This window comes from Papaver somniferum, chromosome 6, assembly GCF_003573695.1.
Source record: "Papaver somniferum cultivar HN1 chromosome 6, ASM357369v1, whole genome shotgun sequence".
In the NCBI taxonomy this organism is placed as follows: domain Eukaryota; kingdom Viridiplantae; phylum Streptophyta; class Magnoliopsida; order Ranunculales; family Papaveraceae; genus Papaver; species Papaver somniferum.
Genome location: NC_039363.1, coordinates 10,123,995 through 10,134,392, shown reverse-complemented (window position 1 = coordinate 10,134,392; position 10,398 = coordinate 10,123,995). Strand labels below are relative to the sequence as shown.

Here is a 10,398-nt window from a genome sequence, read left to right as displayed (position 1 = left end):
TGTGAATTCGAATCACCGACATCTCTCCAAATCTCGATCAGTAGTACATTTATTAACTCAAAACCTCTTCTTCTTAACTATATTCACATCTTTATAAAACCCCACATCACTTGACTTTCAAGTCACCATCATCATCAGCAACAAACAAAAAGAATAATTTCTTTGTCTATTCTTTAAGGCAAATTTTCACTCTCAAACAAAAATGGCATCTTCAAGAGTTCTGATTTTGTTGGCACTTTGTGTCCTTCCTGCTCTACTTGTTGAGGCTGTTCCACTCAAGGAACCTTACCAAGTCACCGGTCGTGTCTACTGTGATACATGCCATCTCGGTTGCGAACACAAGCTTGTCACTTACATCGCAGGTACGTACAATATGTCTCTTTTTACATGCACAACTATATTTAACTGCATTTGTAGGTCTCGGAGTTATGACAACAAGGCCGGCCTTCATTGTACCGCAAACGCTTAGTGAATAGGTTTTTTCTTTTTGTGTATTTTGGTTTGTGCAGGTGCTAAAGTGAAGATTGAATGCAAAGATGATAAAAACTACGTCATCAAGTACAGTCGAGAGGGAGTTACAGACAAAGACGGGAAATTTACCATTGAAGTAAGAGAAGACCACCAAGAGGATTTCTGTTTTGCAGTTCTCGTGAGCAGCCCTCAGACTGACTGTAAGAAAATCGTCCCAGGACTTGACAGAGTGACCGCCATCGTTACCAACAACAACGGGTTACAAGAAACATCACCTAAACGTAACGTTAACAGTTTAGGGTTCAAAAAGGATGGTAAAGTCGCTGGTTGTGCCGGTCTTGTTCAGCTCTACAACTCGGATGTCTAGAGCTTGCATCACCTAGGTATACCCATTTTTATTAGTACACTATTTAATTGGTAGTTCTCCGGACGAAGAAACTCTTCTGGATGAACATCCTTGAATGAATTTGGCTTTGTTAGTTGGTAAGTAGTACAACGAAAGATCGTGTTCTTGTTTATGTTTTTGTCAATGTCTACTATAGATTATGTAATGGGAATAACAAGATCATCAAGAGGCTCACATTATGTGTGACAAAATCCTACAGCGCCGCAGTGGCACCAGATTCTTGAAGATCTTATTTCATATGATTTTTTACCTATAATTAGCTAAGTTTAGCTAGGAAAAGTCACCTGTTGTGACTCATTCGTGTTTGTGTTAAAGTTTTACTAATTATCAAGGGAAAACAACTACTTAAATTATGTTTCAATCTAAATTCTGGTGTATAATTTTTGTACTACTACAAAAAAATTTATAATAAAAGAGAAGGGAAGCTCAAATGAGCTACCTACTCAATAGTAACAACATGGTGATCATCTGGACTAAGCCTAGCACCAAGATATTTCCTCAAAAGTAAATTAGAGTTATTACAGTTATCTATGAGTGTGTGATTTGGAGTAAACTGTAAAGCTGTCCATAATAAGTGGAGATTTGGACTTTTCCAATTAAAGTTTTGAAGTAAAGGGGAGTGAATAGAGAGCCTAGCTAAGTTGGCAGTAGTGTTGTTTTGCTGTGGAGTCAGCTTGATATACTTGCCTAAAACAAAATCGATTGCTTCAAAATCCCTGTCTTCACTTTTAGTGTAGCTTCCTTGAAATCTTTGTTGAACTTGTGTTTGGGAACCTGTCTGGATTGCTTGTAGTATTTCTTCCTCCTCTGTTGCAAAATCTATGTTTGTGCGATGCATTTCCTAGGCCCATCTCAGTGCTGGATGAGCTCCTCTGCTTGCTCTGTCTGCTTTGTTGAGTCCATCTGCAAAGCCTTTATATTCCTTTCTCCCACACATTGACCTGTGAAAGACATAGCCATAAAAGCATAGTTAGTATAAGATGGTAGATCACTATTAGCCATGTTAGTTGTTATTTCCAAGATGTGAATGCTAATAGTGATTCCAAAATTTCCTCTATTTTTGTTGATTAGATTTTTGAGTCTTAGATTCTGAGCATTGTGATTTTCCTGGTAGTAGAGATTATTGAGAATATGCCATGGGTTATGGTTCACTCTGTTGAACGTGCATAAATGTTGAGTAATCTTTAGCGCAGTGGCAGCAATAGAAGGGCTTATGTTTCTGAAGAACTAGTCACATCTAGCTTTCCAGATGAACCAAAAGATTGTGGCAAATGTAGCATTCCAGCTGGCAGAAGAATTGTCAGGGTGGAATCAACTGGTGAACCAGTCATGGAAAGAATTGTGAGCAGAGAAAAGCTGATGATTTTCCCCAAAGAGTTTTTCCCAAACATCAGAGGCAGATGGGCAAGCCAGTAACACATGAGTAATATCCTCAGGAGCATTCTTGCAAAATGTGCAAATAGGATCGATGTAATTCAAGATGCTAGCTGATTTATCATTTGTTGGAAGAATGTCATGAGCACATTTCCAAGTGAAGAGCTGGAGTAATGTCAGGTTTCCAGATTTTCTTCCAAGGTGCAGTGAGAGTGTCATTAGCATATTTATCACTAAGTTTCTTATCATATAAGGATTTGATAGAAAATTTCCTTGTATGAGTTAGGATCCATCTTATAGAATCTTCAGTATTGGGGTTATGTTGGGTTTGGATAATGAGGTTTTGGATATCTTGAGTAAACCAGAGGGGTAGGATCTCAGTGTCCCACTCTCCATGGGTATTGAAAAGTTGGTTCATTGTTTGGAGGTTAGGAGGGCAGTGGGTAGGTTTTTGAATTATGTCAGATAAATTATCAATCCATCTATCCTCCCAAATGTGAATATGTGTGTCATCCCCTATCTTCCAAATGTTGTACTTCTGTATGCAAGAAATGCCTTCCAGAATTCCTTTCTATCCAAGAAACAGTGGTTTTTGGCTTGGTATCCATTCTGATAATTTCTTGGTTTGGATAGTGAGATGCTTTCATAGTGCTGCTCCATAGAGAATCTGGTTCCTCAATTAATCTCAGGCAATTTTTGATATCATAGCTAGATTGAAGTATTCCATATTTTTGAATCCCATCCCTTTAGATCCTTTGGTTTATTGGCAGCATCCCAAGCTATGTAGAATAATCCTTTAGATTTATCTTGCTCCTTGTTCCATAAAAAATCCCTTTGTATAGCATTTATCTCTTTACAAGTACCATTTGGGATCTTAAAGTAGTTCATTTAATATATGCTGGATGTTGAGGTGACAGTTTGTATCATAGTAACTTTCCCTACTGTTGATAGTTAGTTTTCCAACCAGCTAATATGTGTTTTAATTCATCCATGCAGGGCTTGAAGGCTTGTATTTTGCTTCTGTTAGTGAAGAGTGGAGATCCCAAGTATTTATCTGAGCTGCTGATTCTTTGAACATGCATGGCTTTCCTAACGTTGTTTGCAATGTCTGGTGCAGTGTTTTTGCTGAAGAAGATTCCTGATTTAGTAAAGTTGATCAGCTGTCCAGAGGATTGACCAAAATCTTGAAAAATATTTATGAGATTGTGACATTCTTCTATATTGGCTTTGCAGAATATCATGCAGTCATCAGCAAAGAGGAGGTGGTTAATGGCAGGAGCATCATTGAAGATTTTTGTTCCATGTATAAGGTTCTCTGCATAAGTTAGATATCTATAGAGAGCCTCCATGCATAATAAGAATAAATAAGGAGATATGGGATCTCCTTGTTTGAGACCTCTTGTTGGTTTGAAGAAGTCCCCAAGAGAACCATTGACTAAAATAACAAGGTTGGTGGTGGAGATGCATTGGTGGATCAAGTTGCACCATTGTGTGCTGAAACCCATTTGAGTCATAACTTTGAGAAGAAATTCCCAGTTTACCCTATCAAAATCTTTTTCCATATCAATCTTAATGCCCGTGTTGCCATTATCTCCTCTTTCCCTTTTCCGGTATTCATATGGTATATAATTTCATGGGCTATGGTGGCTATGTTGTCTGAGATTTGTCTGCTATGAATAAAAGCAGATTGGAATGGGTATATGATCTTGGGTAGAAGTTGTTTGAGTCTTTGATCTAGAAGCTTTGATATGATTTTGTTTGTGGTATTACATAAGGATGGGTCTGAATTGAGAAGGTGTGTTAGGATTTTCTGTTTTGGGTATGAGAGAGATGAAAGTAGAGTTCATCTCTTTAAAAAGGTACCCAGAAGTGAAGAAGTTTTGAACCATATTGATAATGTCTTCTCCTACAACTTCCCAGTTAGTTGGAAAAAAATTGGCGGGAAGCCATTAGGTCCTGTTGCCTTATCCCCTGCCATGCTACATAGAATGTCTTTGATTTCCACTACATCAGGAGTCCTTAGGAGATGATTGTTCCCAATGCTTGTTATGGTGGTGGTATGAGGTTTATGATGGATTGATTGATGGTTATAGGTTCAGCTGTAGCCATGTTAGCAAAATGATTGGTGAAGAAAAGAGCTATTTCATTACTGTTATGGAGCCAAGTACCATCTTCTTGTTGGATTAAGGTAATTTTATTCCTTATGTATCTTTTCTTGGCAAAGAGATGAAAATAACTGGTATTTTTGTCTCCAAGTTTGATTAGCTGATCCCTGCTCTTAGTCTTCCAGAAACTTTCTTGAGTATTCTGCCAATATTCAACTTTCTTCTTAGCATCTCTGATAGCCTGTCCTATATTGTCGTTGAATTGGTTTTTGGTGATCCAATCTAAGTGGGCTTCTAGTTTAGTCTTTATGTTACCATATATTTCCTTATTACACTTCTTTAACTTGACTTTAATGTCTGTTAACATCCTAGCAATCTTGATAGCAAGAGAACCTTTATGCTGAATCTTCCAACATTCTGCAATGATTTCTTTATATCTTTGCGATCTAGCCAGGGACCAAAGAATTTGAAATGAATACGTCCTTGCTTCCAGTTAGGATTGGTATTGAGAAGAATGGGGTTATGATCATAGCCTGTGGCAGGCAGGTTGGAAATGGTGGAATTTGGGTGAATTTCTACTAGTCCATGTGAAATGACATTAAGTGTAATCCAAATTAGTTAGATTAGCTTCTTCCCATTTCTCCAAAAAAAAATGTTAGCTTCATAAGAATCAATAGGATGTTGACTGAATTTTTCATGATCATGCAACACAAAGTTCAAGTCACCCATTATCAATCAAGGTAGAGCGTTATTCTTATTAGTGTTTTCTATCATTTTCCAGGAGTGCACTTTATCTAGAGTAGTATAAGGACTGCCTTAATAGCCTATAAATAGCCAAGGTTCCCCTGTACTTGGATAAAGAGTGGCACTAATATGATAATTGGAAAAGTGTTGTATAGTAACCTTTAGGTTGGTTTTCCAGGCTAAGTCAAGACCTCCCGCAGTACTGGATTTACCTCTAGGTTCAACAAACCAAAAATTAGTGACACCTATGTTGCTAAGGATACCTTTAAGGTTCTTAGATTGTTGTTTGGTTTCATAAATAAAGAATATGTCAGGATTATTTTTGTGTAACATGTTATTCAGGTGTCTACTAGTGTTTGGTTGTCCTAACCCTTGACAATTCCAAGACATCATAGAGTAAAATTGCCAACACTAAGATATAGTTGGATATGAGAAAATGATGATTAGGTGTCCTAAATAATTGAGACTATGTAACATGGAGTTGTTGAGATTATTAGAACTATAAATACCAAAGATTTTCATGGTTAGAACAATCTCTATGACAGTATAAGGAAAGATTTGAATTAAATATAAATGTATGAAAGGAGTTACCTGGGGAATTAGAAAAAGGTTTGCTCCCTCAAGGCATCCAGTAGTCAAATCAGTCAAATGCTCTACCTCCATTGGCAATGTTTGAATGTTGCTCTTCTTGGCAGGTCGATGATCCCAGTGATGAAGAGGTTGACCATTAGGTGTAGGGAGATTGATGAGATTTCTTTTTGGATCAATTAATTTGTAGATGGGAGTCAGTGTTCACATCCTTGAGTTTAAGTTTCTTCTTTCTTCTTTCCCATCGCAGTTTTTTCAGTTTGTTGAAATCTTAATTTATTTGATGTTGTATATCAGCTAGAGAAGGTAGGGTTCCAAAAACATTTGGGTATTGATTTTCAGAATTGATTTTTGGAAAAAAATTTTCAGGAATGATGGTTTTCTCCACTCCAGTCTCAATGGTTGAATGTTGTTTCCTAGCAGCAACTTTGATGTGGCTGTCTTTTTTTTTCATCATTTTATCTTTATTCCTGCAACTATCAAAGATCCTTTATGTTTCCTTTGATAGGCAATGACTTCAATGTTTGTAGTTGGGATTTCTCCATTGATTGGTTGATGTAACCCAGCTTTAAAGATGATGTAGTCCTCTGGCCCACCTAGTTCTTCAATGCTATTTTTGAGAATGATCTGTCTTTGAGCTAGCCTCATTTTGCTGGCAAACTCCTGATAATATTTTTTGAATGATGTTGTAGTAATGAGGTTCAAACTCTCGGACTTGTGAAGATTAAATTTAAAGATTTAATAAAATCATATACAAAAATATTAACAAAGTGGGCGAGAGGTATGAGAAAACAACCAAGACATTGATTCCACTATTACACATGAATTAATGATGGTAAATAATCCAAAACTCTAATTATCTTTTAAGTCCTTTATATCTTAACTCACTAATAATCAAGCAAATTCTCAAACATCAATTGTATCCCTTAAGCATAAATTATCTAAACAAAGCATAACCTATCTAATTGAATCACAACTGATTAGGAAAATTACGCAAACAATTTAAAACTCTGCAAAAGCGGTGATTGAATGAATTATAATTAAATATTAGAGAAAATAAAATAGTTACCAATTATTCATGCGTAAATAGCTTCCTCATTGCCTTGGTTGTGGGAGAACTAGCCGCTCATCATGTTGGAAACACGCTCAAAAATCATTATTATTGCTCAAAGGGTGTTTACAAATGATGAAAAGGGAGAAATAATTCAAAACCGGGTACAAACCAGAGAACTACGACCCTCGGCAAATAACAAATAAGACTGTCGACCGACATTCGCTGAAACTGTAGCAAAATAAGACTGCTCTGTGTGGGTCTTATGTTCTTCGCGTTCTTCAGCAGCAGCAGAAAAATGGCAACTCTGTAACTTGATTTCTTCTTCTTCTCTGGCTCTCCTCATCCCCCCAAACTCTTGACACCTTCCTTTTCTTTTATTTCATTAATCAAAGTATCAAAATAAATTATTCTATGAAATATCTTGCATACAAGTTGATGTCGTCATCAGTATCTTTCCCCAAATAGTATTGCCACCTCGTTCTTCCAATGAAATAATAAACTCCCCTTATTTCCAAAATCTCCCAAATGAAGAAAGAGTTATTTTATTTCCAAAATAGTCACGTGTAAATATTCCTCAATTAATTCTTCACATGACAAATAAATTATCTTTCTCGGTGGAATATATTTGAATAAAGTAAGAAAGATAAAATAGTTCTCATTTTCAGTTTCCATGTGCCAACTCCACTTTGATTTCAATTCCTTTGCTGCGTTTCTGCATCGCTTCTGAAACAATTCTATGCTGCTGATATATATGGAGATACCAGGCCAGCTACATTTTGTCATTTTTTGTCATTGTGGTTGCTGATATATGGAAATACCAGGCCAACCCGGCTACTGATACATGGAAATACCAGTCCATCATAATAAGTGTTGTTGATATATAGAAATACCAGGCCAGCATAATAAGTGCTGATGATATATGGAGATACCAGGCCAGCATAATAAGCTGCTGATACATGGAAATACCAGGCCAGTATATTTCATCATTGTGGTTGTTGATATATGGAAGTACCAGGCCAACCACATTTTGCCATTTTCGTCGCAAACACCATTGTCTCACATTTTGCTGTTTATTCGCTGGATGATCGAATTCACTTGTACTTTCTACAAAAGCACTAAAATAGTATTAGTAACTAAAATATTTTATCCTAGCTAATATAAATATGGGTATAAAATGCTTATCAACACCCCCACACTTATATTTTTCTAGTCCTCGAGCAAAACAGAGATATTATGCAATTGATTTTTTTTTTTTTTTTTTTGGAAACAAAAATTACAAGACAACAATTTACATGGCCATGAGAGAAGGACTTTCAAAACTTGGATCTTCGCAACTTGTGATGTCTTGGTATCATGGATTCTAATAACTTATATCATTTGCTCTTATAACTTCAACTTTGATTTTTGAATTATTCTTTTCTGTTGTTGCTTCTAAACCTAAAACGTCTTCAACCTTCTTCATAGATTTTGATGTGGCCCCGCTTGTTGATGATGATAAGTTTCTACTCAGAGAGAGTCGCAATTCAGTAACTAAGACTACATTGTGAGGTTGTTTTGTCTTTCTGGCATTTCCTGACTTACTTGCCTTTCCATCATGTATGGTTAGGTCCATCACGGTTACCCTCTAAAAGGAACAAGTTCTCTCCTGAATTTCAAGGATCTCAATGTCTTTTTCTCTAATGTCTCAAAAGGTTGTTATCCCTAGCATTCCAATTTCTATCTTTTCGGTGAGAAACAGTATGTAAACTTAGCTAAACGGGTACCATGTGACGCTATAAGTTTCAAAAGTGCAACTAAAAAGTTCTTCCTCACCCCCAAACTTAAATCTAACATTGTCCTCGATGTTCTAAAGATAAAATTAAAAGCATGAACAAGGATAAATTGTTACCACTTGAAGAAAAAGAGTTAAGGAAAGATATTACCATGTTGCATGAGCATGGGTTACCTCCCAAGAAGTGCTAAGTTTAAAGTCTTCAGCCATACTTAGGAAAGGATTAGTCGACTCGAACCGTATAACAGTAGCCGGAATAACTGTGAGTCTTCAAAACCAAATAGAGCTGACCAAAGGAAACTGCAGTAAACCAAGAAAATGAACAAGACTAGCATGCCCTTACCTAGTTTCCTGATTAAGAAAACTACATCTAATTGTGGTTCAGGTTCAGGTTCTATAAAAGGGTCAAAATATATTTCTTTAGGCTGCAACTCCTCAAAAGTGAGATCCGGATTATTAAGTCCTAGAGTCTGTAAAAACTCAAATAAAAATTTAGAAGCACATAATAATAAACTAAATAATTGAGGATCCTCTAAGTCAATCAGGTTTAACTTAAAAAATTGACCACATTGAGGGTAGTAGTCATTCTTAAGAAAATGTGTTGATTCTAATTTCCTAAAGCATTTAGGTTTAGTCTCACAACTAAATATTCGACACATTTGAAATATAAACGTTCCCACATTTGGAAGAAAACTATTTGGTGGGAAAACAAAGTCAATAAGGGTATCATAGCCTAGGAAAACCACATCAACCAGAGGATGGGTTTCTAATGACTGAACTTCTTTCTGGACATTGTTAGGTTCGGGAAAACGTGTATGGAGATAATCGTGTACGATGGTTGACGCACAAATGTCAAGCCCTACACGAGGGAACTTTCTAAGAGTTAAAGGTAAAGCACAGGGAGAATGATAATCACCCCCAAACTTAGAGTTTTGGGTGTTTCTAGGTAAACTAACTACAATTTCCCTAATTTCTAGATCATCGGAATCCTGAAAATGGTCAATTGCTTCTGTTAGGTTATACTCAGGTGATGCATCCTCACTCATATTTAAAAGCTCTACGAGTTCATCTTCTTCGTCTAAGACTATTGTTTCTAAATCGCTAGACTCTAAAACATTATTCTCAGAATAAACTCGTTCTTCTAAATCATTATCGGCTTTGTAAACAGGAAATACTACATCGTCTAAAACGAGGGCATCTCTAGTCAAATCCTCGTCCTTTTGAATAGGTGAATAATTATTAAAATTATTTGGATTTGAAATAGAAATAATATTATCATTGTAAAGCTCAATTGGAGTATCCATTTCCTGATCACTATTCCTACATAAGTATGATTCTCCATCAACACTATCCTCATCAAAACAAGTAGTGCTATCAATTCTAACCTTGTTATCTTGATTATGTAAATAACTATCTTCATTCTCAAGGGTATTATTGGATACACTATATTGGCAATTCAAGTAATTTCGAGCAATTCTTTCGTTCGTCTCAGCTATCCCCTTGAAGTCTTCTAAAGAAGGTTCACTCATTATTGTAGTTCTTTCGTCTATAATTATACTATTCATCTCAGCTAACTTACGCGTCGACTCAGCTAACTTCCTGAGGGACTCTTCTAAAGGAGGAATAGGAACAGACGGATCATAAAAAGGACTACTTTTCAACAGTTTGATTGTATCCTCTAGAGACGAAGAACTAGTACTATAATCTTCTTGCTCGTAAGACTAACGCATGTGTGGATAGTAATTGGGCTCACCAGGGTATGACCCATATCCTTCCAAAGGATGGCGTTCCCAACCACTATTCTCAACATGGTCATAAAAGGGATGATGTCCGTATTCAAATTCAGGTCGATAATCATTGTATTGGCTTCTATCATATCAGTTCG

The 10,398-nt window shown here is 36.4% G+C and overlaps 1 protein-coding gene across 1 annotated transcript; it reads left to right on the top strand.

The window, feature by feature from the left end:
- The first annotated feature begins 202 nt into the window (after positions 1–202).
- Positions 203–1,084, top strand: LOC113290457 (pollen-specific protein C13-like). Its single transcript, XM_026540060.1, has 2 exons — positions 203–362; positions 510–1,084. Exons 1-2 carry the CDS (start codon positions 203–205, stop codon positions 836–838), a joined length of 489 nt encoding a protein of 162 aa, XP_026395845.1. The 3' UTR covers positions 839–1,084.
- Positions 1,085–10,398: the final 9,314 nt, after the last annotated feature.